This window comes from Hypanus sabinus, chromosome 18 (assembly GCF_030144855.1).
Source record: "Hypanus sabinus isolate sHypSab1 chromosome 18, sHypSab1.hap1, whole genome shotgun sequence".
NCBI lineage: Eukaryota > Metazoa > Chordata > Chondrichthyes > Myliobatiformes > Dasyatidae > Hypanus > Hypanus sabinus.
Window position 1 is genome coordinate 13,724,791 of NC_082723.1, and position 27,210 is coordinate 13,752,000.

The following is a 27,210-nucleotide window of genomic DNA, read 5'->3' on the forward strand; positions in this document are numbered from 1 at the left end:
ACTAAAGCTTTTGATGAAATTGTCCATTTTTGATATTTTTCTTTTTTGTCTAGCTAAACATGTATTTTAAATCTTTAAAATTGAATTTTAAAAATATTTGCTTGAATAATCTTCATTTCTAACATCCCATTAAATAATTATCTATGTAAATAAATTTGATACATGAGTTTCTATTTTATTTCTAAAGTCATTTTGAATTGTCTGCTTCAGATTTGATTCCATTACCAGGGTAAAGAACTCATGGATCAGCTATCTTCCGACTAAGTTTATTGCAATTTAATAGTAACTTTGCATACAAGCTCCATTTCACCAACTTTTGGTCTATTCAGTATTGAGGGTGTTCTGCATTGTGGAAGGTTGCTCTTGTTTGGGATACACAATCTATCACATATCCATTCAGGTGGATCTATGACATTTTCTAGCATTATTCAAATAGCTGTCCTGGCCAACACTCATCTTTCTCTTAATATCTACAGTATATCTAGATGGTCACTATTGTTTCTGGGACTATTATAATTCGGCTGTTACATTTATCCATTAAGCGTAACAACATTTCCAAACATTTTAAAGACTTATGAAAACAATATAAATGGAAAATTTGATTACAGCTGAAAACTTCCCCAAACAAAATACTGCCAATATTTTTTAAACACTGCTAATTTTGGTTTTACTCAATAATATATCCAGTCAGGCCTTCTAATGTTCTTCCCACTTCAGGGTGGCCAGAATAATCAGTGCTAAAGCAAAAATCAGACTGATGCCCTAAACAGTGGCAATTAAATGCGCATGCCTCTAAATGAGAAACTTGTTGACTTTAGTCATTCTTCAGGGACAAGCACAAAAAACCTAGGATGACAATTCTGTATTGCCAGTGCTGCTGTCTTTGGGGCAAGGTGTTGCACAGAGGTGTTGCATGTTTCTTCGGTGCAAGCTAAAAATTTCATTGGACTTTTTCCAAAGAAGACAAGAGCTGTTCTGGCAACATTTATCCTCCAGCCAACATCTCTACAACTGTTAACCTGCCCCAGCTTTGCCTGCTCTTTGTTGGCTACATGGAATAGTCCATGTTCCAAGCCTTCCCTGGTAATATTCAACTCTTCCTCTGTTACTTTGATGACTGCATTGGTGCTGCTTCATGCATCCATACAGAGCTAATCAATTTCATAAATTTTGCTTCCAGCTGCCAACCTGTCCTTAAATTCACTTGGTTCATTTCTGACATCTCCCTCCCCTTTCTCCATTTCATGAGACAAACTGTCAACCAATGTCTTTTACAAACCTACCGATTTCCACAGTTATCTTGTCTATACCTCTTCCTACGCTGTCTCCTGTAAAAATGCTATTCCCTTTTCTCAGTTCCTTCACCTCAATTGTTCCCTGGATGCAACTTTCCTTTCCAGGACGTCTGAGACGTCCTCCTTGCTCAATGAATGGCGATCCCCTCACTCCACTATTGATGCTGCCCTTACCTGCATCTCCTCCAATTCCCAAACATCCATGCTCACCCCATCTTTCTGCCACCTTAATAGTGATAGAGTTCCTCTTGTCTTTACTTACCACCCCATGAGCCTCTGCATCCAACATATCATCCAACGCAACTTGTGCCATCTCCAAAGGGATCCTACCACAATATACCTTTACGTCCCTCCTCCCCCTGGACATTCCACAGGAAATGCTCCCTTCCCAATTCCTTGTCCATTCATCCTTTCCCACTAATCACCTTTTTGGCACTTATCCCTGCAAGCAGCCCAAGTGCTACACCCTCCTATTCACCTCTTATATTCATTCAGGACCCCAGACAGGCAAGGCAACACTTCACCCGTGAATCTGTTGGGGTTGTCTATTGTGTCCAGTGCTCCTGATGTGGCTTCCTTTACATTGGTGAGACCCATTGTAAATTGGGGACTGCCTCGTCGAGCACCTCCGCTCCATCTGCCACAAGTGGAACTTCTCTGCTGCCAAACACTTTAATGCTGATTCCCATTTCCTCAGGTTGGAGGAGCAACACTTTATACTCCATCTGGGTAGCTTCCAACCTGATGGCATGAATATTGATTTCTCCTTCCAGAAAAAAAGGAGTCTTCCCTCCCCCTCCCCTCTGATCCCCACTTTGGCCTTTTACCTCTCCTCTCCTGCCTATCACAACCTCCTGGGTCCCCCTCCTCCTTCCCTTTCTCCTACAGTCCTCTCTCCTCTCCCATCAGATTTCTTTTTCTCCAACTCTTTACCTTTCCTACCCATCTGGCTTCACCTATCACCTTTCAGCTAGCCTCCTTCCCCACTGCCTCCACCTTTTTATTCTGGCATCTTCTCCCTTCTTTTCCATATCCTGATGAAGGGTCTTGGCCCAAAACATCAACTGTTCATTCATTTCCATAGATGTTGCCTGTCCTGCTGAGATCCCCCAGCATTTTGAGTGGTTTGCAACAGATAACCTTTGCTACCCTTCAACAGTCTGTCATTAGCTATAAAATACATGAAAGAAACAAGAAAGGTGCAATATTAATGCAAGTACTTTTCCAAAAATCTTAAAACAAGCTAAAATTAAGAAATTCTAATGTTATGGCATGAAAGGTTAACTGCTCATTGGGATTTTATTGGAGCTATGCAGAAAAATCATTTTCTTTATCAATAAGCTCCATTGTTAATAACACCAGCTGCACCATCTGATAAAATGGTCACAATATTTAGGTACATACACAATATCGTTCAGCTCCAGTCGTGTGTCAGGTGGAGGGTTAATCAGAACATATGATAATGTATTCTGATGATCATTCATCTCATCTGAAGAAAAAAATTAGAATCAGATAAAAATGTTTGATAATTGAAAACAGAAATAATAGTCCTTTCAACAAAAATTAGATTGTGTATAGAATATCCTGAGAATCCACTCCGAAGGCTATGCTCATGATTTTCTATTTGTAGAACCATTACTCAACTATTACCAATAGCTGCCACCACGTGGCTATCAACCTCTTTCCGCACTGAGGTATTGGATACCCATCTCCTGGCTGCTCCACATAGCACATAAATGCCCAATAGCCAATGCACATTTAATCCACCCAGCACGGCACAAAATAAAAGCCTCTCCTAAAGTTTGAGATGAAAAAAATCGTAAATTGCAAAATTTGACATGAAAAATTATTGGTTTTGAATTAATAAAAAGCATTACATACAAATTAAACCTGGGAGTATACTTTTTACAAAAAACTAAATGGCCATAATAATATCAGGTTTTACTCACCTTCATACATTTGGTGACAATGACTTTATTGGAAACAGATTGTGGGAGGGTTATACAAACAGCAGCATTCACTTAGAACTGGCAAGAGACAAGCCATTCCCTGCTGAAGTTTTTTTTCTGTAGACTGTGGATGCCGCTCAGATTTTTTGACTCAGAGTTTAATGGAGAAATCAAGGTACAAATGCTTCCACACAACTTATGTGCACCAAGTAATGGACAATGAGTTCTTACTCCACTATACACTGTTATCCACAAACTGATTTAATGATAGCAAAAATCACTTTGCACTGTGATTGGCCAAAATCTCATGTCCTTTAGTTAGAAGTTTCCCACTCAAACAACCCTCTGAACAAGGACCCCTGAATCATGATTGAAAATAGCATTCCTCAATATATCAAAACAGAAGACAATTCACAAACATCTACAAAACTTGTTAAATTTGTTTAGTAAGTGTTATCCATCAACTTTACATACAACAAAAGGACTACAGTTGATTCCTGGTAAAATCATACTTGACCCATGCACTAATTGTATCCCACTTACTACCATCAAACAAATGTTAATCGCAACATATTTACCTCTAAAGAACTGTCAATCCATCAGTGTATGTAACCATATAGCTGGGACACTTTGATTACTTTCTCCCAGCCAATTATCCTGCATTGTATTGGCAAGGAAAATAGCTGATGAAATCAGCCACGGAGCTTATACAAATCCTGAAGTGCAAATGGGCAATAATTATGTTTTATAAGGATTCAACTGCAGTACAAGATGCATTTTGTTAAAATACATATTAACTGAACACCTCAAAGAGGTTAACATGAATACATTGGTGAACAGAAGTTTATAACACACCTCCTGTGCTCACATTTTCCCTTCATTGATAAAAAGGTCAAATGCACGACAAACTTCATAATACTTATTTGATAAATTCCAGATCTTTTTGGACTTGTATGTCCCATTTATTGATTGAGAATTATTCACTATTTTAGAATTAAAACAGAAGAGAAATGGAATTTACAGGTGTGTTATAAAAAGTTATCACACAATGAAGTCACTTTGGAACTATGCTGCTGACACCAAAGTTATGACTTGTGCAATAGCATGACGTGAACATTAAGAAATTAATTTCACTTAGACTGACCCTCACAGTTCATGGTGGTCACTCATGCAGACAGATAAGAAGCCATTAGGTTATATGCTTTTCGGTGTTCTGTATGGAGGGATGGAAATTGTGTTCATTTTCTCTGAAACTGGTGGAAATTAGATGGGTATCGCAGAAGGGACTTGCCATTTCTCTGATGCATAGAAGCATAAAAAGGCCAAATTATTAGTTTACTTCACAAAAATAAGTTGCATACCCTCCAGCTGTACAGAGATGAATTTGACTGCAGCACATCAGGAGGCTAGATTTCCACATACTAACCAAGTGTAAGAACATCTAAACATCCCTCCTGAATAAAACTAACTGCGTGCTGTCAGTCAAAAATACACTCTCAAGTGAAATCTTGTGTCTACTTGTATGTGTTTTATATTATTGTTTCAGCAAGTGCCACATATTCAGACCTAGATTTTTATCAGTGATCTGTTCTGACAATTGGAAGCGTAATGAACTATGCTGTTTTAATGAGAACAAGAACTTGTAAAATTAGATGACGAATGATTGCAAAGCCACAGAATATCCCTACTTGCAAAGAATTTTGCTATTTCCCAGTTTGTTTCTTTTTCCATTGGGAACATGTGCATGGAAGTGTTATCGCCAAAATTTATTCTATTATCTTTTGCCGACAGCACGCTGAACATACTGTCTTCAATGGAAAATAAGAAAAACAATGGCACTTAAAGACTTTTCAAAACAGCATTACTTTAGACTGTGCAGAAAATTTCCCTTGGGCTACTACATCCATCTATAATTACATTTATTTATATATTGCATTTTTACTATTATTAATAAATAATGTATCATAAATAATTCATGAATTAATTTAAAATATAAGCAAGGAATTTTTATGCTCTGCTTTCACATTCACAATGTGGTTAATCATAAAAATCAAAATACCCTAAGGATACATGGACAGGACAAGGGTCTTTTAGCAAGTAATCTAAAAAGTAAATGCAATTTATCAAACTCTTTCATCATGTAAAAGGACTGTGAGAGGGGCATTATTTATTAATTAGCTTACTTAAACAGTAATTGCTTATGAAAACCAAAATCAAAACATACATGTAAATAAATCATTTTAAATGTCAGATTAATAAGACTATTGTAGCCTTTATCAAATATATGGAGTTCAAACATTGAGGTTTATTTTACATTCTACCCTGTGTTAATAATTGTTCTTATTCTCTTCTAGAGCACGAGCACTGTAGGTCTCCAGTTTTCAAAAGATGGGGTTCAAGATCCAGGCTTTTCTGGCAAGTACTTCATTTTAGAAATAACTTACAACAGTACTTTCAAATTGTTTTGGATTATTCTGAAGTTATTAGTTAAGTATTACATAAAGAATGCTCTTTATTAGTGAATTCAACATTGGATTGAGCTTCACACAGCAGACAATCCAGGCTAATGTTAGAAAATGATTTAAAATACTTATATTTTGGGCTGGAGTTTTTGTCAGTAACTCTGATGTAAAATTGGCCATTGACGCAAAGAAAGATATCCTGGATGGCCTTTTGTAGAATTCTTATGAGAATTATGAAAGGAAGAAATGCAGCATTGAAATGCAATTCTTTACTTATGCATTTGTACTTGGCAGTTGATTGAATAAAGATAGATAAATACTTCTGTTCATCATTCAAATTTTAAAATATTTTTGCACAGTTCTGTATATTATGTCTTTCTAGTTACCAGATAGCAATACTGAGCTAATACAAAGCTAAGTACTCTTAATTCTGTTTCCCAAGCACCTTCCTATTAAATGCATAGTTGCCCAATAGAAATTGGGTGACCTACTTCAACCATTTACCAAAATGTGCCACCTTGCCAGGGACCGAGTGGTCTTGAAACCACGTTTCCTTCCTTGTGGCTCTACTCTTTATCTACCCAGCTGATTGTAAAAGCGGAAAATGGAAACTGAAAAGAGGCAGAAATAGTCACTTGCATTCCTGCACTCAAGCCAGATAATGACCATGTAGAGGTTGCAGTATTATTATGGCTGCCTGTTAATATATCTACCAATTTTCACTTTCACTGAAATCAAGGAAATTTAGAGGGGGAGAGGGAAGGTGCCAAAATCAACCCCACCATTATTTCAGTATACTACCATACCTTTCCAGTGTTTACTTTACTCAGAATACAAATTTAATATAAAACAATTAACAACATAAGGAATGCGTCAAAAAAGAGAAATGGAAGTGTCACTTGCTGAGCATCCCATAGCCTCCACCAGCACAGACAGATGCACAATACCACTGGATTACTGAAACTTGAATGAGGTCCAGTGGTTCATGCACACAACCCCGCTCCATGGAAGAAGCCCAATCCCCTGGCAAGTACAGTAAAGGGCAACACTACCACAATCCCAGTGTGTGGCCTTGAGCAGAAAAAATAACACCCAAGAAGACAAAATCAATATTCAAATTGGGGCAATTTGAGATTCCTGCTCTACCACTCATCCCAAGTATGCCCTGTTTTTTAAAAAATATTTTGGCAATTAAAGCAATAATTGGTTTTAGCAGCAAAGGGAGAATTGCAAGCTATTTTGTCCTTGTATAAGAGGTACCTTGGAACAAGTTGTTTCATATGTACCAGGAGCCACCAGATGACTATCTGAAGGTCTGCTTTATCCAGTGCTGAGCCTTGCTTTAGCATAACCTAGGGCAGCTTCCTTGTAAAAAAAAATTCTATATATTCTCACTAAATACATGTATTCACAACTTGTTAATGATTGTTTAGGTCATGATTTGAATTGTCTTTAAGTTTAAAAGATCTAATTTAATTAAGTTTTTACTCACTCAGCCAATTGAGTCTCAGTTAAGTATCCCAACTCAAGGTCTCTTGTCCCCAGGATCGCTTTTTGACTGTCTCTTCCATAATGCACAGCCTGCTGGTCAGAGGCTGTTTCAAACAGTTTCATATGAACAGATGCCATAAGTTTGAGTCAATGCAATAAAAAAACGATAATCGATCATTGCGTGACTGCTTAAAGTGCATCTTCTCTCTGCTATTTTAATAGTTGATAAAATAAAATGTACAAAAAATCTATTAAAACAAAGCAGCACCATTCACAATGGTGATTTACATCCAAATATATCATTACAAATGGATTTATTTACAAACTATTTCAACTCTGTTGTTCAAATGTAAATAAATAATAGATTGCTAACTTGGTTTCATCTTGCTATCTCAAAGACACTCCTGTTTAAAAACATGAAAGCTCACCTTCCCCGAGAAGCAAACTGCAAGCTGTTTGATGTGTATTTTTGACTATCTATCAAACCCATTGTAAAGTTATACATAATCAATATACAGTATTCCTTCATATCTTGCTGGACACTGGCGTAACTTGGGATGTGTGGTAGGTATATATGCATTTCAATGTGATATTAGTAGGGTTAAACTTCCATGAAACCTTATTTGGAGCTTTTCAAACAACAAATAAAGCACACTGTATGAAAGAGATGCCAACAATTATAACATAACCCACAATGTTTTTCAGGCAGTCAGAGCAGGGTTAAAGAAAGAGAAGAAAGAATTTCTAATTAGGATGGGGAAGTCAATTAGGGAAGTTTGAAGTCACTCTGCCCTATATTTCAATCAATGATCTGTACTTGATCTAAGTATAATGTAATACTGTGTTCTAAGTTTGCTAGTTGTTGTCTAAATCTAAACATATAGCTGTGTGGTGTATGTACACACACTGTAGAGTTTAGGCAGCAAAGTAATGATTTTTTTAAAACTCATTGGACTAGGTCCTTAACTTGCCATGCGTCACCTGCTGCAAGTTGTGCCATGTTTATAACAGGCTGCCACTTGGCCACATCCCTGGGCAGCAATCTACCTTATACCTGCAGGGAAAGCTATGAAAGATATAGACTCATTCTGAAGTATTAAATAAATTATAAATCAGAGGCTGAAATGTCTTTTCTTAAAATACAGTTTCTTTTCAACTGCCAATCTTAGATATTTAATCCTAGTCTGTAGATATACCAAATTAGGTCTCTTAGAGAATACAGATCATTCAACTCGCTGCTAAAGCGCTAACATCGTGTTGAAAGTCTTATAATAAAATAAGACAGATGTGATATTTCTGGATCAGCTGTGGGAAGTGAGAATATCCTGGAATGTCAAATGCCTAATAAGAATGATTCCCTGGGCACAAATGTTCCTTGACACATTGAGAAATATACAGTGGGCGCTTCAACATGGTAAGCTGCTATGAAAGTTGGCATTTCCTATATTATACAGTGTCTGTGGAGGGTCACTGTGTTACCAGGGAGAGAATTTACCTTGCAAATATCCAAGGTTTACACGATTCATCACATCACTGGCTGTTAAATTTGCTACATCCTCTACAGAACACACACACACATATAGAAAGAGAGAACGAGATTGTAATAGTGTTCAAGGTGAAGATTAGCTTATATGCTATTGATAGAGAGAAACAAAGAAAGAAGAAACTACTATGGAAAATGTACAGTATATTTCCCAAGTTATCATTTTCTTTATTTCCTATAACTAAAAATACCATTTTGTTCAGATTATACATCAATAATTCAACTACGTGATGATTCTTGGTACAATTAAAACATAATAATAGCAAACTCTACTTATACTATTGTTTGTCCAGATTATTTCATACTGATGATAATACATTTATCTTGACCCTCACAGCAATTCTGTGAATACTCTTGAAAAAAGGTTAGACATATGATGAACTGTAGATACAATTACATCTAGTGGTGATAACTCTGCATCAACTATACCACCTCTAAATTTTAAAAATAAAATGTCAGGGCATTGGGTTTAAGTGGATTAGTTTCAAAGCTGGAACAATAAGGTTGAATTGAATGTGTTTCTTTGTGTATTCAGCCAACATTTTCAAATATTCATCAACTATTATCAGACAAGCAACAATGATAAGAAATGCTTTATTAATTTTCTGCTGGACAGGCATGTCATCAGTGGGAAAATTTTTAATTTACTCTCAGACGAATAGTGTCAGATTTTGACTGACAGTTGAAATATAAATGGTATAGTCAATAGATCTAATATATACTCAGTAGCTGCTTTATTAGGTACACCTGTGCATTAATGCAAATATCTACTGTAATCAGCCAATCACCTGACAGCATGCAGATGTGGTCAAAAGGCTCAGTTGTTGTTCAGACCAAACCTCAGAATGGGGAAGAAATTTGATCTAAGTGATTGTGATCAGGGAATGAATGTTGGTGCCAGATGAACTGGGTTGAGCATCAGAAATGGTTGATCTCCTGAGATCTTCATGCACAACAGTCTCTAGTGTTTACAGAAAATAGTGTGTGGGTGAAAATGCCTGGTTAATAAGAGAGGTCAGAGGAGAATGGCCAGACTGGTTCAAGATGACAGGACGGTAACAGTAACTCAAATAAGCATGCATTACAACAGCACTGTGCAGAAGGACATCTCTGAATGAAGTGAATGGGCTACAGCAGCAGAAGGTCACAAACATACACTCAAAGGCCACTTTATTAGAATCAGGAGATACCTAATAAAGTGGCCACTGAGTGTTACCTCCTAGTGCTCAACAAGATTCAAAACTGTAATGACAGTCAAAATTAGTCGAGCTTTTAATCTGATTAGAGTAATTGAATTACTTAAGTTATCTTGGTATAGATGGATAAACAATGGGATGTGTACTTTCCAATGAAACTAGTCCTAATGGACTCTTTCATCAATGAGAAAAATATAATCTAGGAATGAGCACAGTGGACAATCTACAAGGGTTCACGATAAAGAGCGCTCACACACCTGAACAGCCAGGGTTTCTGACCAAAACCCTTTAGTGTTCCACCATGATGAACCCCTTTGGTGTGTATATATTAAAGTGATCATTTTAAATTGGTGCCTTGAAAATAAAAACCTCAGAACAGGCATCTACTTTTCATCTCCCTGCATTTGATTCCAATAAACTCAATGGAAACTATGTTAGAATGGATGTACAACTAGCAGTCAAAATACATCAGGCACTACAAATGAATTTCTCTCCCTGGAGACTAAGTCAGGTTGATCTGGAAGATCTCAGTGCTTGAGGTAACAGATTTTCCAGTGTGTGGCTGGAAAATCATTACTGCGCCATCAGCAGAAAATCATCTGCTCAATAATGCCTGGTAAGCATTGGCAGCTAGTTATACACCTGCCCTAACATATGGATTCATTTGCTTCATCCATATGCAAGGAGATGAATACCATCAGAGGTTGATACTTTTAAATCATTCAGCATCAGGGGCTGAATTGCTCCACGTGCTTTTCACAGTCAGTGAACAAGATCATTGGCCTTGCTCAAGACGGAGGAGGAATGCTGACGATGATAGAGAAGTGATAAAAAGAGGAGGGAGAGATCCATATTTCACATGGCTTCCTTAATAATTGCTCTAACCATGACTCTCTGAGAAAGGCAAAGGAATTATACAGCATTGGAACAGGTCCTTCTGACCAGCGAGGGCACACCCTCCAATAAACACCCATTTTACATTAAACACATTTTATGCTCCCCAAATTTCCATCACCTCCCCTGAGATTCTGCACCCTGAACCCTGATAGTTATTTATTGCCAATTAACCTGTCATTCCTCATACCTTTCAGATGTGAGAGGAAACAGGGGCATCTGAAGGAAATGGCATGCAGTCAGTGGGAGAACATGTAAACTCCACATAATCAGCACTGAAAGTCAGAATTGAACATGTCTGCTAAAGCTGTGAAGCACAAGCTCTACCAAGTATACCATTGTGCTGCCTACTTATGTATAAAAGAGTCTTTTGACAAGAGACAATTTTATCAAAACGGTTGGTAAAAAGTTCAGCAATATTTCTCAATTGCTTTCTTAGCAAACAAGGCTTTTGATCAGGAGCTCACATTGGTAATATTGACTCAGGCTGGTGCTAGCAGTGTTAATCTGCGTTGAATTGTTGAGCATCACAGTTTAAATTAATAACTATAGATTAGGTTTCAATGTGAAATAATGAAAGGCTATACTTAAATATCTCTGAATTTATCATCATAAAATTTTAACGATTTTATAATAGAGCAACATTTTCCAAAGCAGTTCTTGAAAGAAGAGAATAAGATAGAAACTACTGATTTCCATTACTGGCTAGAAAGTATTTGATTGCTCCTAAGCAGACATCATTCTCCTGTGTAAAAACAGTTTTGGAAAGAATAATTAAATTTACCATTTAGAGGATTAATAAGAATAGTGATTTTTGACCTTGTCAGAGATGAGAATGTTTTACTCCGATTATTTTAACTCCCATTAGCGATTTGCTATAAATGTATTTTGCTTAAACATACAAAGTTGTAAATCTATTCCAAACTACTATCATTTGCCAAATAATCAGTCAAGACACTGGACTGCTTTTTTTTAATATTAGAAAGGAAGACAACACCCACCGTATCCCGTCGTGGGTAAACCCAAGTGCTTCATTCTGTTTTTCACCAGTTCTGACAACTCTTGTCTTTCTGATCGATGATACAGGTTCTGTCTCTGTTGGTTGATCTTTTCATCTGCTTTACTGGTGTGCTTGGTTCCTTTTCTGCTCAATCTTCGGGCCCACTGCATGCTTTTGCGCCTCAGCAATGGGTGCTCTGATTGGTCACTAGACGTCGAGTTCCGATGGCTCTTTGCCACCCAGTGGTCTTTCACTTCCTTTGTGTCCTCACACTCATCAACATTGATTGAGATCTGAGACTGAGAAAGAGAGGGAAAGGATTAACAGTGCAAATCAAAGATCATTACCTAATCTGCTGCATAATTAGACAAGTATAATCACCGATGTATATTGTAAATTCAGTTAAAATTTTCCTCAACTTTGGGGAAAAAGATGTGCGCAATAACTGTTTAAGAGCCTTCTCTATGTCTTCCACAATAAGTCAGTAACAATCAAGTATAAAATGACAACATAATTTCTCCAAGGCGCATTAGGGTAGCGTAACAGTGCCAGCTGTAAGATTGGGGTTCAATTCCTGTCACCATCTGTAAGGAGTTTGTATGCTCTCCCCATGACTGTATGGGTTTCTTCTGGGTTCCAATGACACACTGCTAAGGGTAGTGAGCTGTGGGCATATTATGTTGGCAACAAAAGTGTGGTGACACTCCTCATTGATTTGATTTGATGCAAATGATACGTTTCACTCTATGTTTTGATGTACATTACACACATTATGACAACAGAGTTGCTGGGTAGATTGGACAGTCACTGCCAATCAGCACTGACTGATCAGATGCAAATCCAAATCTGAAGGCAGAGTGAAGTCAAGATGGCTCTAAACGGTGACTCCTTTGCTTGCATCTTCAGAAACAGCTTCACTTCTATCTTCACTATCTCTTTTTTTTCTTTTCAGGGTGTGGGGGGTTCTTTTGAAGACCCTGACCTGGAGTTACACTCTGACTTTGGTTCTTTGCTGGAATGGGACCCCTCTCAGGGCCTCACAACTGGCTGTTTTTTGAGGATGCATCCTGGAAGATGAGCACTCCTTCAGGGTTCTGGAATTCTGTGGCTTTGGGGACATGTTAATTCTAGGCCGATGCCCCGGACTGAAGCGTCATGGGTTAGCTGCTGGGGGTTGTGTATCCAGAGGCTGCATCTTTTTGGTGCCAATTCTTTGGGCACAGAGCTTGGAAAAAGTGACGCAACAGACTTTGTGAAGCAGGGACACCTTGTTTTCCTTTATTTGGGAGAAAGAGAGCATGTGGGATGTTGAATTACTGGTTGAATGAGTAGTTTTTGGGTTACTGCAAGTCTGTGTCTTTACTGATGCTTTGCTGCTTGCTTGAGTGTTTAGTGGAGGGTGATAATGCTTTTTTGCTGGTGGGGTGGGGGGTGCTGTTGCCTTGCTGCTTCTTGTGTGTGGGAGGGGAGAACTGGAGGGGCTTTGGGGTTCTAACATTTTAACTTGTTATTAATTTTTTGGGGCATTCCTGTTTTTGTGAATGTTTGCGAAGAAAAAGGATTTCAAGATGTATATTGCACACTGACATTAAATGTACCTATTGAAACCAGCTGAAGTCTGCAGTCACTCACATTTTGAATTCCCAGTCAGAGGTGTTGTCTCAGTCAGGGCTGTCCATCATTAACCAATACTCCCACAGCTGTCGCCAGGAAGAATTGGAACACTGGTCATACCGTGTAACCTTTTAAAGGCTTGTTACAGAGTATAATTCAGGTATAACTAGGCCACATTGCCAGACCATTCAATCAGTTTATGAAGAGGTGTTAAGCAAAGGAGGAAAGACTTGCACCAAAGAGTCCTTTTCGTAGCTTCAGGGCGTTTGAAACACTACAGCCAATGACGTGCTTTTAAATAAAGTTACTTGGAAATTGGACCATTTATTAGATTTCACTAGCAGTCATTAACATGAATCAAAAAATTATCCTCTCACACACCCCTCTCTTCTTTATAACTACAGTTGGCCCTCCTTATCTACAGGTTCCACATGTGCAGATTCAACCAACCGCGGATTGGGAAAACCCAGAAGTTCTCTCTCCAGCACTTATTGTTTGAGCACCTACAGTCTTCTTTTTCTTGTCATTATTCCCTAAACAATGCAGTATAACAACTATTTACATAGCATTTACATTGTATTAGGTATCACAAGTAATCTAGAGATCATTTAAAGTACACGGGAGGATGTGCGTAGGTTACCACGGATTGGGATTGAAAAAAACCAGAAGTTCTCTTACTAAGTAAGTTGGAACAGGTACATCCAATGTTAATTAGCGTCAGTTAGTCAAACGTTTGTCTTAATATATAGTATATATTTTACCTTTCTATGCATATAAAACACTTAAGAAACATAGGTATTTCAATAATTAAACCACTGCATTGCTTAGTAATAATTGTAGCTTTCATCGGGGCAGGGCCTTTCCCACTTTATCCTTTAAAATTGTTCCAATTTTAAATTTTAAATTGTTGACTGACTGTAGCCTAGCGTTTTTCCAATGACCGATGGTGCTTCACCTCTTTCCGATCACTTTATTATTTCCACTTTATTTTCAATTGTGATCATGATTATTTTCATGAACAGAAGCACTGCGGATTCAGAGCTCCGCCGGGTCCTAAAGTACACTGCACTGAGACAGGTTAAATAAGGGACCTGAGCATCCGTGTTTTTTGGTATCCATGGGGGTGGGGGGGTCCCGGAACCAGTCCCTCGCAGATAAGGAGAGCCGACTATACTATTTTCCCTCTCCACTCTCATGCCCGTTTCAACCCAGAATGTTGACATGCTGAGTCCTGCTTAACCTGCTAAGTTTCTCAGGTAGATTGTTGCTATTAAAGCAACAGTCTTCTCTGAACATATTTGGTCACAATACGCCTGATTTTATGTTTGCCTAGTAGCTGACATGAACCTGCCTACAATGGCCGCCTCTGCATCTACCATCTGCTGTTGAAGGGGTGATCTACAACATGCATTTATAATGCACAGAAAAAGATATAAAAACAAGCAGGTGTAGGTTAAATATTACAAATGTTGGATTGAAGTTTTGGTCTCCATTTCTTGCAGCCTCAATTTTTAATTGCACAGCAGAGATAACAGGCTACAATCTTTGCCAGTGCATTGAGCCTACAACTTGCAGGGCTGTCATGGAGAGAAGTTCTTTAAGGCTTCATCGATTATCAAGGCTTATCACAGTGAAGGCCAACATGGGGATGTCTGCTGATGATTGCATGATGTTCAAATCTATTTGAAACACCTCAGCAAGCACAACATTTCTGCAGGCATCAAGACCTAGACAACAGTCAAGCATGGGAGGATGAGTAACTAATAACATTCATGCCACTGAAGTGTCTGCCACCAGCTGTAAAAGGAATGAAGAGCTTTGGGAGACATTAGAAGTTGTAATTCGTGGGAATACAATATCATATGAATCTGCTGCTAAGAGGGAGAGAGAAAGGCGATTATTAGAGATTGAGAATACTCTCCTAACCCTTGAACCCATACTAGGCTTCAAAATCTTCTGAAGATTATAATAAAATAATGAAGCTTAAATATGAGTACAGTTGTATCTTGCATAGTCAAATAAATAACCTCCTCTTAAAATTAAGATAAAAGCATTTCAAAATAAGGGACAAGCCTGGGGGGGGGGGGCTCCTGGCGTGGCAGCTTAGGGGTGTCCAGGCCCTAAAGTCAATTCATTGTATTAGATTGAGGGCGGGCACCCTGCTAACTAACCCCAAGGAGAAAAATGGCTGTTTTAAAGAATTTTACAGTGAACTCTACACTTCTAAATGCAATGCCACTCAATCTGATTTGAATGACTTCTTTGAATCTCTTGCAATGCCGAAACTTAGTGACGCTGCTAGGGAGCACCTAAATTCTGACTTCACATCGGAAGAAATAACTTCTGCCATTAAGTCATTTCCGTCTGGCAAGGCAGCTGGGCCAGATGGATTTGGCTATGAATTTTATAAGAAATTTTGTGATATTCTTGCTCCACTTCTCCTCAGAATGATATCTTGCTCTAAGAGAGATAAAGCCTTGCCTAGAATATTATACAAGGCTAATATTTCCCTCATTTTAAAGAAAGGTAAAGAGGAAACAGACCCGGCCAGCTATAGGCCCATTGCACTCCAGAATTTTGATAGAAAGGTAATTACTAAATTGCTGGCTAATCAACTAAATAAGCATTTGTCATCTATCATTCATCCTGATCAGACAGGATTTATCCTGGGTAGGTTCTCTTTTTCCAATGTCAGATGCTTCCTTAATACTATGTATGCTGATCATGTGAAAGCTAGTGGCGCAGCAATTTTATCTCTTCATGCATAGAAGACTTTTGACCTTACATGTTTGAGTCACTGTATAGGTTTGGGTTCAGCGAGTCATTTATATCCTGGGTAAAACTGACATACGCTAGCCCAATGTGTTCTATCATAATCAATGGTGACAATTCAACTATGTTTCCCCTACACCGTTCAGTTCAGCAGGGTTACCCTCTCTTGCCTGCCCTTTTTGCCATCATGGCAGAGCCCCTTGCCCTAAAAATAAGATGTCACCCAAATATTCTGGGTCTGAAAGTGGGAGGTATTGAAACACTTATTAGTTTATATGCCGAAGATGTGATACTCTACTTACAAAACTCAGAAAAGTCAGTCCCCCTTCTTCTAGATTTAATCACCTCTTTTGACAGACTATCGGGATACTCAATTAATTGGACAAAAAGTGACCGTGCCCCTCTCCAACGTCTACACTGGGGTTTTTTTGGGAAGCGTCCCGTTCAAAGTAGTTAAAGATCACTTTACTTGGCTTGGCAACCCCAAAAGATCCTAAATTAATCTTTGCAGAGTTTATCTCAAAACTTAAACAGAATATAGAAAGTTAGAAAACCTTACCTCTGTCCATGATTGGTCGTATAAATTTAATTAAAATGGTTTCCCTTCCTAGGTTTCTCTATCTTTGTCAAAATCTCCCTATTTTTCTTACATCAGCCTTCTTTAAAGAATTGGACTCCATAATTTTGTCTTATATTTGGAATTATAAGAATCATAGGATTTCAAAAATTCATTCACAAAAGCCCAAGTCTGAAGGAGGGCTGGGATGACCTGTATTTAGACTCTGTTATTGGGCTGTCAATGCTAGGGCTTTAATGTTTTGGCATCAGGGGGCTCCAGATAACTCAGTTCTTGGGGCTCCTTTGTGGCTATGTATGGAGTCTAACTCTGTGGTCAATTCCTCCTTGCCAGCCATGCTGTTCTCCAAGCTAGAAAAGCCTGGGGCTTCAAAAAGTTTGAGTTTTGTTCTGAAAAATTCCGTCAGAATTCTAGATCAGATTAGGAGCGTTCTAAATTTACCAGAGATTTCTGTAGAAACACCAATCTGTTTCAATCACTCCTTTCTACCCTCATGGTCAGACAAAACCTACCATGCCTGGAGGGAGAAGGGTCTAGTTTCTATTGAAGACCTGTACGTAGAGGGATGGTTTGCAACATTTGGTCTGCTGAAAGAGAAATGTGAGTTGCCTCATTCGCACTTTTTTCGTTACTTACAAATTAGACATTACATTCAATTGAAGATTTGTAATTTTGAAATCCTTCCAGAAAGCATATATTTTTTGATATTTTAAAGAACCCTCCTGACTCCAGGCATCTCGTTTCTAAGTTTGTACATTTGTTTGATGATCGCACTGTAGCGTCTACTGTGAAGATTCAAGACGTCTGGAGAGAGGAGCTCGGCATTGAATTATCTGAAGCTGCCTGGGACAAGAGTTTGTCTATGATACAGGCTTGCTCTACTAACAGCAGACATCGACTGATCTAGTTTAAAGTTGTTCATCGTCTCCACTACTCTAAACTTAGATTGCACAGGACTTACCCTTCTGTCTCGTCAATGTGCCATAGATGCCAAGCGATGGAGACCACTTAGTCATGTACCTTTTGGTTTTGCCCATTACTGACTGGATTTTGGTCCAAAATATTCGACTGGTACTCAAAGGCCTATAAAAGATCCTTCCTCTTGGAAGCTGGTCTTACCATCTCTGGCTGCTCACAATCTACTATTCGTTTCTCTATAGCCATACAACAGTCTCTGATGCTGGGGATGATTGCTGCCAAAAGACTTATCTTGAGGGAATGGAAATCACCCTCTCCCCCTTCCTTTCAGAGATGGATGGCTGATATGATCTCAGTCATACAGATGGAGAAACCATTTCTTGCCTACCTGGACGAGGCTGGGGCCGGATGAACAATTCCCCCCCCAGCTGATTTCTCATGGACCTCATTTGCGATTTAATGTTTAGCATTTTTGAGCAGTTTGTATAATAGGCGTCCCTCTAATGTTATGTGGTTTTTTTTTTTGCTTATTTCTTTTTATACGTGTCTGAGCTGGTATATTCCCGTTGATTTCATTGCTTTTTTTTGTTGAAAATTTTGAAAATAAAGTATATTAAAAAAAAATGAAGAGCAAAAAGACTTAGTAAAGCAGTTCCTCACTTCTGATGTAGAAAACAGGTGTAATTCTGTTCTGTAAATCCCAACTGGAATTTCAGCACTGGAAGAACAGAGTTTCTGAAAGAGCCTTCCATATGTCCGAATCCACAAGTCATCTTCTGTAATTTTCATCTAAAAAGCAAAAACAAGTGACTTAGTAGTAACACATACACAGAGGCAAAATGTCCAGTCCTGATGAAGGGTCCCAGCCTGAAATGTTGACTCTTTATTCTCCTTCATAGATGCTGCTAGACGTGCTGAGTTCTTCCAGCATCTGCAGAATCTCTTGTGTAAATGACTCAGTTAAGTGGGGTGGGGCATGATAGCCATGAGGTTCAAAGTCATGGATCAAAGCTCAGGGAAACTTGGAGATCTCATGTGTTTATAGATTCAAAAATTAATCATTAAATGCTGCTCATTCAGTTAGGCAGCCAGATATTTAAAACAAGGATTACATTAGGGGATTTGGCAGCATGGTAGCATAGCAGCTAACATAATGCTCTACAGCACCAGTGAACCAGGTTCAATTCCCATCACTGCCTGTAAGGAGTTTGTGCATTCTCCACATGACTTTGTGGGTTTCCTCCGGATGCTCTGGTTTCCTCCTACAGTCCTATGTAATTGGGTGGCACTGTTTTGTTACTGCACTGTACTTAAGACAGTAGAATATTAGATTTTCATTTATTTATGAAACCTCAGAAGCGTTCAAACTTAAGTTGCACTAAGGAACTGGATAACTGGTGGATCGTATCAAAGGGCTCAGAAGGCAGTTGGAGAGACCAGAATTTGTTCTCATGTGGTGAGGATATTTTTAATTATAACAGAGTTGTCAATGGTTTCTGGAAAAGTATGGTTTATATAATTTAGAACATTCTATGCAACCAAAATATAATTATCTGTAATAAAACATTTTCAATGTCTCTTAATATATTAATTCTGAAGATCTAAGCCATCATTTATTGCCCACCTTGAAACATCCTTGAACTCCACAGTAACTCAAGGTTTTATCGTTCATTTATTTTTTTCAAAAGTGCTGCAATTAGTTTTTGTTTTGCCCTGTTTTTGATACCTTTCCAGATTCTTTTTCCCTATCAGAGTATTTATGGGATGCAATTGAGAAGTTCATCATCTGAGAGTTACACTGTAACCTGTTTGTCATGTGAGCATCCTCACAGTTTCAAATCAGTGACTTAGTGAAGCAATCTTAGCCCCGTCACACTTTCGCAGCTCACTGCTCTCTATAACAACATCATCATTGTTTGCAACAACTACAAGGTGTCAATGTGCATAGGAGAATCTAACTTGAAATGTTCCTTTAGGGGCACGAGATTTCAAAATGAGCAGTAGCAAATGGGTTCCAAAAACTGTCCTTCTGCAGGAAGATAAAAAGGTCAAAAAGATGAATTAAGAAGTGAATTAATGGGAATTAGTAGCTTGACCTTATTGTCAAAAATCCAGGTTATGTAAAGCAAAAACTAGTAGCAAGATGTGGAATAGACAAAGAGATGGATGGGACTGGGCAAAATGAGAGTATTGCAAGTTTTTGAATAGACGATTACTAAAATTTAGTCTGCAATCCAGTACATTTGCAAGCAATAAACTACATTTATCACTGGATTTTTGAAAGTTATGGATTAATAAAACAAGATGCATCAATAGATCACCAGCAAACTTTTTAAATAATTCAACCATTTAAAGTACTTACAGCACAAAGGTATCCAGAGCCAGGGGTAGTATCAAGTCCAAGTAACAACCGTGCAATTGGAATCATGTAATCTTTAACAAAAGACTAGCAAGGAATGTAGAAAGATTGAAACAATTAGTATGTTATAAAGTTAGTTTTTTATATTTACATTATTTCAATTTGCTTGTAGCTACTTACAGGAACAAAGACCTTTTAAAGTCATGAAATAGAACAAAAGCAGCTGAAATGCTTTGCAACAGTAACTTGCATTTATAGATCATGTTTAATTCAATAAAATGTTCCAGGTGCTTCACAGAAACATAATTAAACTAAGACATGTTAAAGTTCTGTTATTAAAGTTGGTTAGAGGTTTGGCCATGAAACAGTGCCTTAAAGGAGGCAAAAAAGCATAGGATGTAGGACAGACACTTTCCCAGTACTAAAATGCTTTATTGTTCAATTCATTTTGCCAAAATACTGCACCCTGCTTTTGTTTTGCTCTGCTTATTATCTTAAACACTGGTGATTCTGTAGATGCTGGAAATCTTGAGCAACACACACAAAATGCTGGAGGAACTCAGCAGGTCAGGCAGCATCCCTCCTCTTCACTTTCTCCATGGTCCACTCTCCTCTCCCATCAGATTCCTTTACCCTTTACCTTTCCCACCCACCTGGCCTCTAGCTAGTCCCCCTTCCCCCACACTTCTTTATTCTCCTGTCTTCCCACTTCCTTTCCAGTCCTGAAGAACAGAGCAACACATACAAAACACTGGAGGAACTCAGCAGGTCAGGCAGCATCCATGGAAATGAGCAAACAGTCGATAATGTGCAATTGGTAAAAGTACAATCATATCCGAGGGTTGAAGTGATGGGGAAAAGTAAAGTGTGGCAAAGGAATCAAATATTAAAAAGCAGGTGATGTGGTGTGATGTTCTCTCTCCCTCTATTAACTACATGAAATTAATCCAGAGTGAGCCTAATTTGTATTGAAGATACAACACACTCTTGATGAGGTTTCATTCAGAAAAGTCAGACATCTCAATTGCTTCAATTATCTTCATCTACTTCAAGTATTTACCTATTTCCCTTAGATGATGAAATGATCTCTTGTTCACCCACTTTGAGTGGCAAACTACTCCACACCATGAAAAGAAATCTGCAGCAAGAAATTTCTTGTGTTTCCACTCAGTAAAAAAACAGTAACATAAGTGACAAGAAGGGAGGGAGCCTTACTTTTCAATTAACACTGTTAAACCCAATCTGGGTTGATGCTGTTCAATGTCACTTAAAATAGCAAAATGCTTATTTTACAACAGTGATCTCCTTCAGAGAAGGATGACAAGAATGAAACAAATGGAGAAAGATTGTGCTACATTAAGACCACCAAAAAGTCTGTTCCAATGACTTAGCATTGCTCAATAATTGACCAAAGCAATCAAAAAAAACTTCAAGCACAGAAGTGTTTATTCAGTGTAATAATTCTAGCATTTTTGAAATATTGTTTTGTAAAATAACAATGAGCACACAAATGATATGAACATGCTTGAGGCTGAAAACAAAACAAAATGTAGCCAGATTGAATTAAAACCAGATACTAAAGTTGAGGCACTCAGTGAACAGAGCAACTATTTGTATTTACTTTAATATCTAAAAGCCAGGTGGAAATATTTAGGGTAATCTTCACTTGTCTATTTCTGACAACTTTTTTCTTTTGACCCAATAACTATTTTTCTCCACATGGTGTTAATGAAAACACCATCCCTCATAACTGTCTCCCCAAAGACACCAGCAGCTCAGACCCCTTTCAATATTCCACACTTCAAAGAAAAATATTCAGTCCTGTTCCAAAGAGAAATTGCTGGATCTCTTTCATCTCTTGTCCTTATCCACTCTCCCACCCTCGCACCAATTATGTAAGTGACCGTCAGCATACAATGAGCCGCTCATGTGAATTCTAAACATGACAATGATTTCAGTCTCCTGGTGGTGCTCTGAGGCAAATGGAGAGAGACTGACTGATGCAGTCACATTCGGATTACTTGTCTAATATGCACAGCATCAACATAATTAACTTTTAAAACTTCCTTTTTCTGTCAATGGTATCCTACTAAAGAAATGTCTTAAGATCTAAAACTCATTATCAACTCATGGCATCTTGCATGGGTTGTACTGGGGTTAGGTTTACACGCTTGTGAACCATTGGGTTTGAGTCAGACATAGCAATAACCTGTAGCAGAGATATGGATGCATGGAGGAGATAAAGAAAGAAAGAGATAATTATTTTAGTGTGTGCGAGAAGGGGGAGCAAGATGGAGGTGGTGGGGGAGAATATATGCAAGGAAGAGTTTGGAAGGAGGCTGGCAAATTCTATAGTTAAATGGGGCTCCAAATTGATATCTGAGCAAACTTCTACTCCAGCTCAGACCAAAAACATCCCTTTTATTGTTCAGTCATTCATCTTGCCACTGTCCTCTGGTTAATGTGATTCATGCCTGGAACCTGGGAAAAATATTATGCTGTCCATTCCAATCCTTATCAATATTCAATTCAACACAGAGAATTCAATATTCACAAAGCATAACTCCAAGTGGTTATCATACAGCAGAAGTTACTTTTACAAGGCAGCAATAATAATAATGTCTTGCTGCAGCACAAATTGAAGCATGGTTGTGCATTTCTGATTGAACTGATAATCTGCTTGCTAAAAAAAAAATGCAAAGGGAATGGTGTTCATGAATGGTGTGCACTGTGGTACAGACCTGATAGAGTAGTGTGTCCAACATACTGATACTGAATACCCTTCCAGCAGCAAATGGGAGACGGAACATGAATGCCAAATTTGATCCCTTTTCACGTTCTTTCTGCCAGGTGACAAGGGGGGAAAAATAAATGCAGTTGATGGTATTTTAGTCAGTTCAAGTAACATCAAATCATCATCTAGAAAATCTATTGGGGCAGCATCTGAAACTTCAATTTCAAGTGGTATGGGAATAGGGTCTATCATTGTTGGTTGCTATCAGCAGGCAGAAATCTATCATAAACCAACATGCATAACCCCTATGTTTTACTGAAATTATTACAAGCAAAACTGTGGATTATGTGTAGATTTAACACTCCGGTTTTGGGTATTTCTGAAGGTTTCATCAGGTGAACCCTGCCCATACACAATGGATGCACTTACTTTCCCTATAGCATTCGCACATTGTTATCTTTTTTTTATTAGTTTTTTAATACATTTTCTACATCGCTACAGATAAAAAACCCCAGATCGAAATGAAGAGCATTAATACAGTGCAAAAATAAACATACAATAATAATATAATACAAAAGAAGATAATTGAGAAAGCACCCAAATTGAAGACATGTAAAATTAGTATCCTCCCCAAGCCCCACAACAAAAAAAAACTCCAGACCAACCACATCACAATATAGAGAATATAAATCAGGACATTCAAATCCCCAAAACTGTAAATACACTTAGCAACAGAAGATATTGATGCCTACTACCAAAAAAAAAGGAGCTGAAAGCAAGGGACCGAAAAAAAAAAACCTTAGTTAAGAGGAAGGTTATGAAAGTACTCAATAAAAGGTCCCAAGACCTTATGGAACTTTGTATTTGAATTAACAACTGAATAATGAATTTTTTCAAGGTCTAGGCAGGACATAATATCATTAAGCCATTGAGCATGCGTGGGCGGAGCAACATCTCTCCATCTAAGGAGGATTAAACATCTAGCCAGAAGAGAAGCAAAAGATAATATTCAACACTTGGTCGAACTCAGACGTAAATCTGTCTCACCCAAAAAACCGAACAAAGCAATTAAAGGGTTAGGTTCTAGGTGGTGATTCAGAATATAAGATAACGTTGTGAAGACATCTTTCCAAAATTTCTCCAAGCTAGGACAAAACCAGTACATATGAATGAGAGAGGCCTCGCCCCTTTTGCATTTATCACAACGAGGACTAATATTAGGGTAAAATCGAGGTAGTTTAGATTTAGTCATATGGGCTCTATGAACAATCTTAAACTGTAAAAGGCAATGGCGAGCACAAACAGATTTGAGAATCGAGTCCCAAGTCTCATCAGATAAGGAGATATTTAAATCATGCTCCCAAGCCATTCTAATTTTATCCACAGGGGCACGCCGTAAGGATGCTAATTTATCATGAATAAATGATATTAAACCTTTACCTAGTGGATTAATAGAAAGAAATAAATCCATAACATTTTTCTCAGGCATTTCAGGAAAGTTAGGAATTAAAGGATTAATAAAGTGTCTAATTTGGAGATATCTAAAAAAATGAGCATTGGGCAAATTGAACTTAGCAGAGAGCTGTTGAAAAGATGCAAAGCAATTGTCAATAAAAAGATCTTCAAAATGTCTAATGCCCTTCCTATACCAATCATGGAATGTTGAATCATACATAGTATGTAAAAAAAGGTGATTATGTAAGATAGGACTAGAAAAGGAAAAACCATGGAAACCATAAAATTTCCTAAACTGAGCCCATATACGCAAAGTGTGTCTAACAAGAGGATTAACAATTAATTTGGACAAACTACTAGGGAGTACAGAACCAAGAAGTGCAGAGATAGATAAATCTTTAGTGGAACTCAACTCCATTGCCACCCAATTAGGGCACTCGGGTTGGCCATGGAAAAAAGACCAAAAGGTAGCACAACGTATATTGGCTGCCCAATAATATAAACAAAAGATAGGTAAAGCCATGCCACCCTCTTTTTTAGATTTTTGGAGATAAACTTTATTAATTCTAGTGCACTTATTCTTCCACAGATATGACAAAATAATAGAGTCTAAGGAATCAAAAAAAGATTTAGGAATAAAAATTGGGATTGATTGAAATAAATATAAAAGTTTAGGGAGAACATACATTTTAACAACATTAATACGACCTACCAAAGACATAGATAGAGGTGACCATTGTAACAGACTCTGTTTTATAGTATATGAAAGATTGGCAAAATTTTCACGGAAGAGGTCTTTAAACTTCCTTGTGACTGTAATCCCAAGATAAGTAAATGGATTATGAACTACTTTAAAAGGGAGATCACGAAATGTTAATTCTCGTGCTTCTTTATTAATTGGGAAAAGTTCACTCTTATGTAAATTAAGTTTATAGCCAGAGAACTGGCTAAACTGATCAAGAAGTGAAGACATTGGAGGTAAGGATGTAGACAGATTTGAAAGAAAAAGTAGTAAGTCATCAGCATAAAGAAAAACTTTATGCTCAACACCCCCTCTCCAAATCCCAGTCAATTCAGGACAATTTCGAAATGCTATCGCCAAAGGTTCCATAGCCAAATCAAAGAGAAAGGGACTTAAAGGGCATCCCTGACGGGTGCCACGTTTGAGGTTAAATAACTGGGATTTCTGAAAATTAGTCAAAACAGAGGCAGTAGGACACAAATACAGCAATTTGATCCAAGAGATAAAACTTTGACCAAAGTCAAATTTTTCTAAAGCTGCAAAAAGGTAATTCCACTCTATACGATCAAATGCTTTTTCCGCGTCGAGGGAAATAACACATTCAGGAATCCCAGTTGGAGGTGAATATAAAGTGTTAAATAAACGCCGAATGTTAAAAAAAGGAAGACGGTTTTTAATAAAACCAGTTTGATCATCAGAAATAATAGAGAGAATAACAGTTTCTAATCTATAAGCCAAAGCTTTGGCCAAGATTTTAACATCAACATTAAGCAAAGAAATCGGCCTATACGAGGAACACTCTGTTGGGTCTTTACCCTTTTTTAGTAAAAGAATAATAGATGCCTCATTAAAAGAGGGTGGCAATTTACCGTAATTAAACGAGTCAGACAATACTGAGAATAACTGAGGAGAAAGAAGTGAAGAGAATGATTTATAAAATTCTACGGGGAACCCATCAGGTCCAGGAGATTTCCCTGAAGACAATGCAGAAATTGCAAAAGATATTTCTTCTGATGATATAGGCGCATTGAGTTTGGCTTTAAAATCAGATGAAAGCGAAGGAATATTCAGATTATTTAAAAAATGATCAACAGAGATATTGTCATTCAAAGATTCAGAGGAATAAAGTCGAGAATAGAAATTTTAAAATGCGTCATTGATTTCTAAGTGATCCGATGTAAAGTCTCCATTCTCCTTCTGGATCTTTGTAATATGTTGTTTGGCTTTGGAATGCCTTAGCTGATTGGCTAGAAATTTACCAGATTTGTCATCATGAATATAGAAGCGACTCTATATTTCAAGAAGTTGGCATTCGACAGGTTGAGTAGACAGAAGATTAAATTTAGTTTGAAGTTCTACATGCTTCTCACACATTGTTATCTGATTGAATTCATCATACCTAACTGTGAAACAAGCCTTCCCCACCTGTCACTTGCATTCTGTATGGATATGCAATCTATAGAATTAGAAACATAGAAGGCATACAGTTCTCTTGTTAAATGGGGCTCCAAATTGATATCTGAGCAAACTTCTACTCCGGCACAAAGTTGTGCCGACCATGTCCTACCTTAGAAATTGCTAGGCTTACCAATAGCCCTCTATTTTACTAAGCTCCATGTACCTATCTAAAGGCCTCTTAAAAGACCCTATTGTATCCGCCTCCACCACAGTTGTCGGCAGCCCATTCCATGTACTCAGTGCTCTCCTCTGTACCTACTTCCCAGCACCTTAAACCTGTGTTCTCTTGTGGCAACCATTTCAGCCCAGGAAAAAAGCCTCTGACTATCCACATGATCAATGCCTCTCATCATCTTATACACCTCTATCAGGTCACCTCTCATCCTCTGTTGCTCCAAGGAGAAAAGGCCAAGTTCACTCAACCAATTCTCATAAGGCATGCTCCCCAATCCAGGCAACATCCTTGTAAATCTCCTCTGCACCCTTTCTATGGCTTCCACATTCTTCCTGTAGTGAGGTGACCAGAACTGAGCACAGTACTCCAAGTGGGGTCTGACCAGGGTCCTATACAGCTGCAACTTTACCTCAGCTCCTAAATTCAATTCCACGATTGATGAAGGCCAATAAACCATACACCTTCTTAACCACAGAGTCAACCTGCGCAGCTGCTTTGAGCGACCTTTGACTCAGACCCCGATCCCTCTGATCCTCCACACTGCCAAGTGTCTTACCATTGATACTATATTCTGCC

The 27,210-nt window shown here is 38.1% G+C and overlaps 1 protein-coding gene across 1 annotated transcript in view; it reads right to left on the reverse strand.

Annotated features, from left to right (window-relative positions):
* The window catches only part of kcnt1b (potassium sodium-activated channel subfamily T member 1b), a 488,428-nt gene that overhangs the window by 5,792 nt on the left and 455,426 nt on the right, over positions 1–27,210 (reverse strand). Inside the window, exons 25-30 of the mRNA XM_059993689.1 lie at positions 22,812–22,913; positions 20,074–20,157; positions 18,372–18,500; positions 11,832–12,129; positions 8,693–8,755; positions 2,700–2,784 (exon numbers count right to left, since the gene is read on the reverse strand). Of these exons, the coding sequence (XP_059849672.1) occupies positions 2,700–2,784; positions 8,693–8,755; positions 11,832–12,129; positions 18,372–18,500; positions 20,074–20,157; positions 22,812–22,913 (761 nt within the window). The remainder of the gene's footprint in view (positions 1–2,699; positions 2,785–8,692; positions 8,756–11,831; positions 12,130–18,371; positions 18,501–20,073; positions 20,158–22,811; positions 22,914–27,210) is intronic.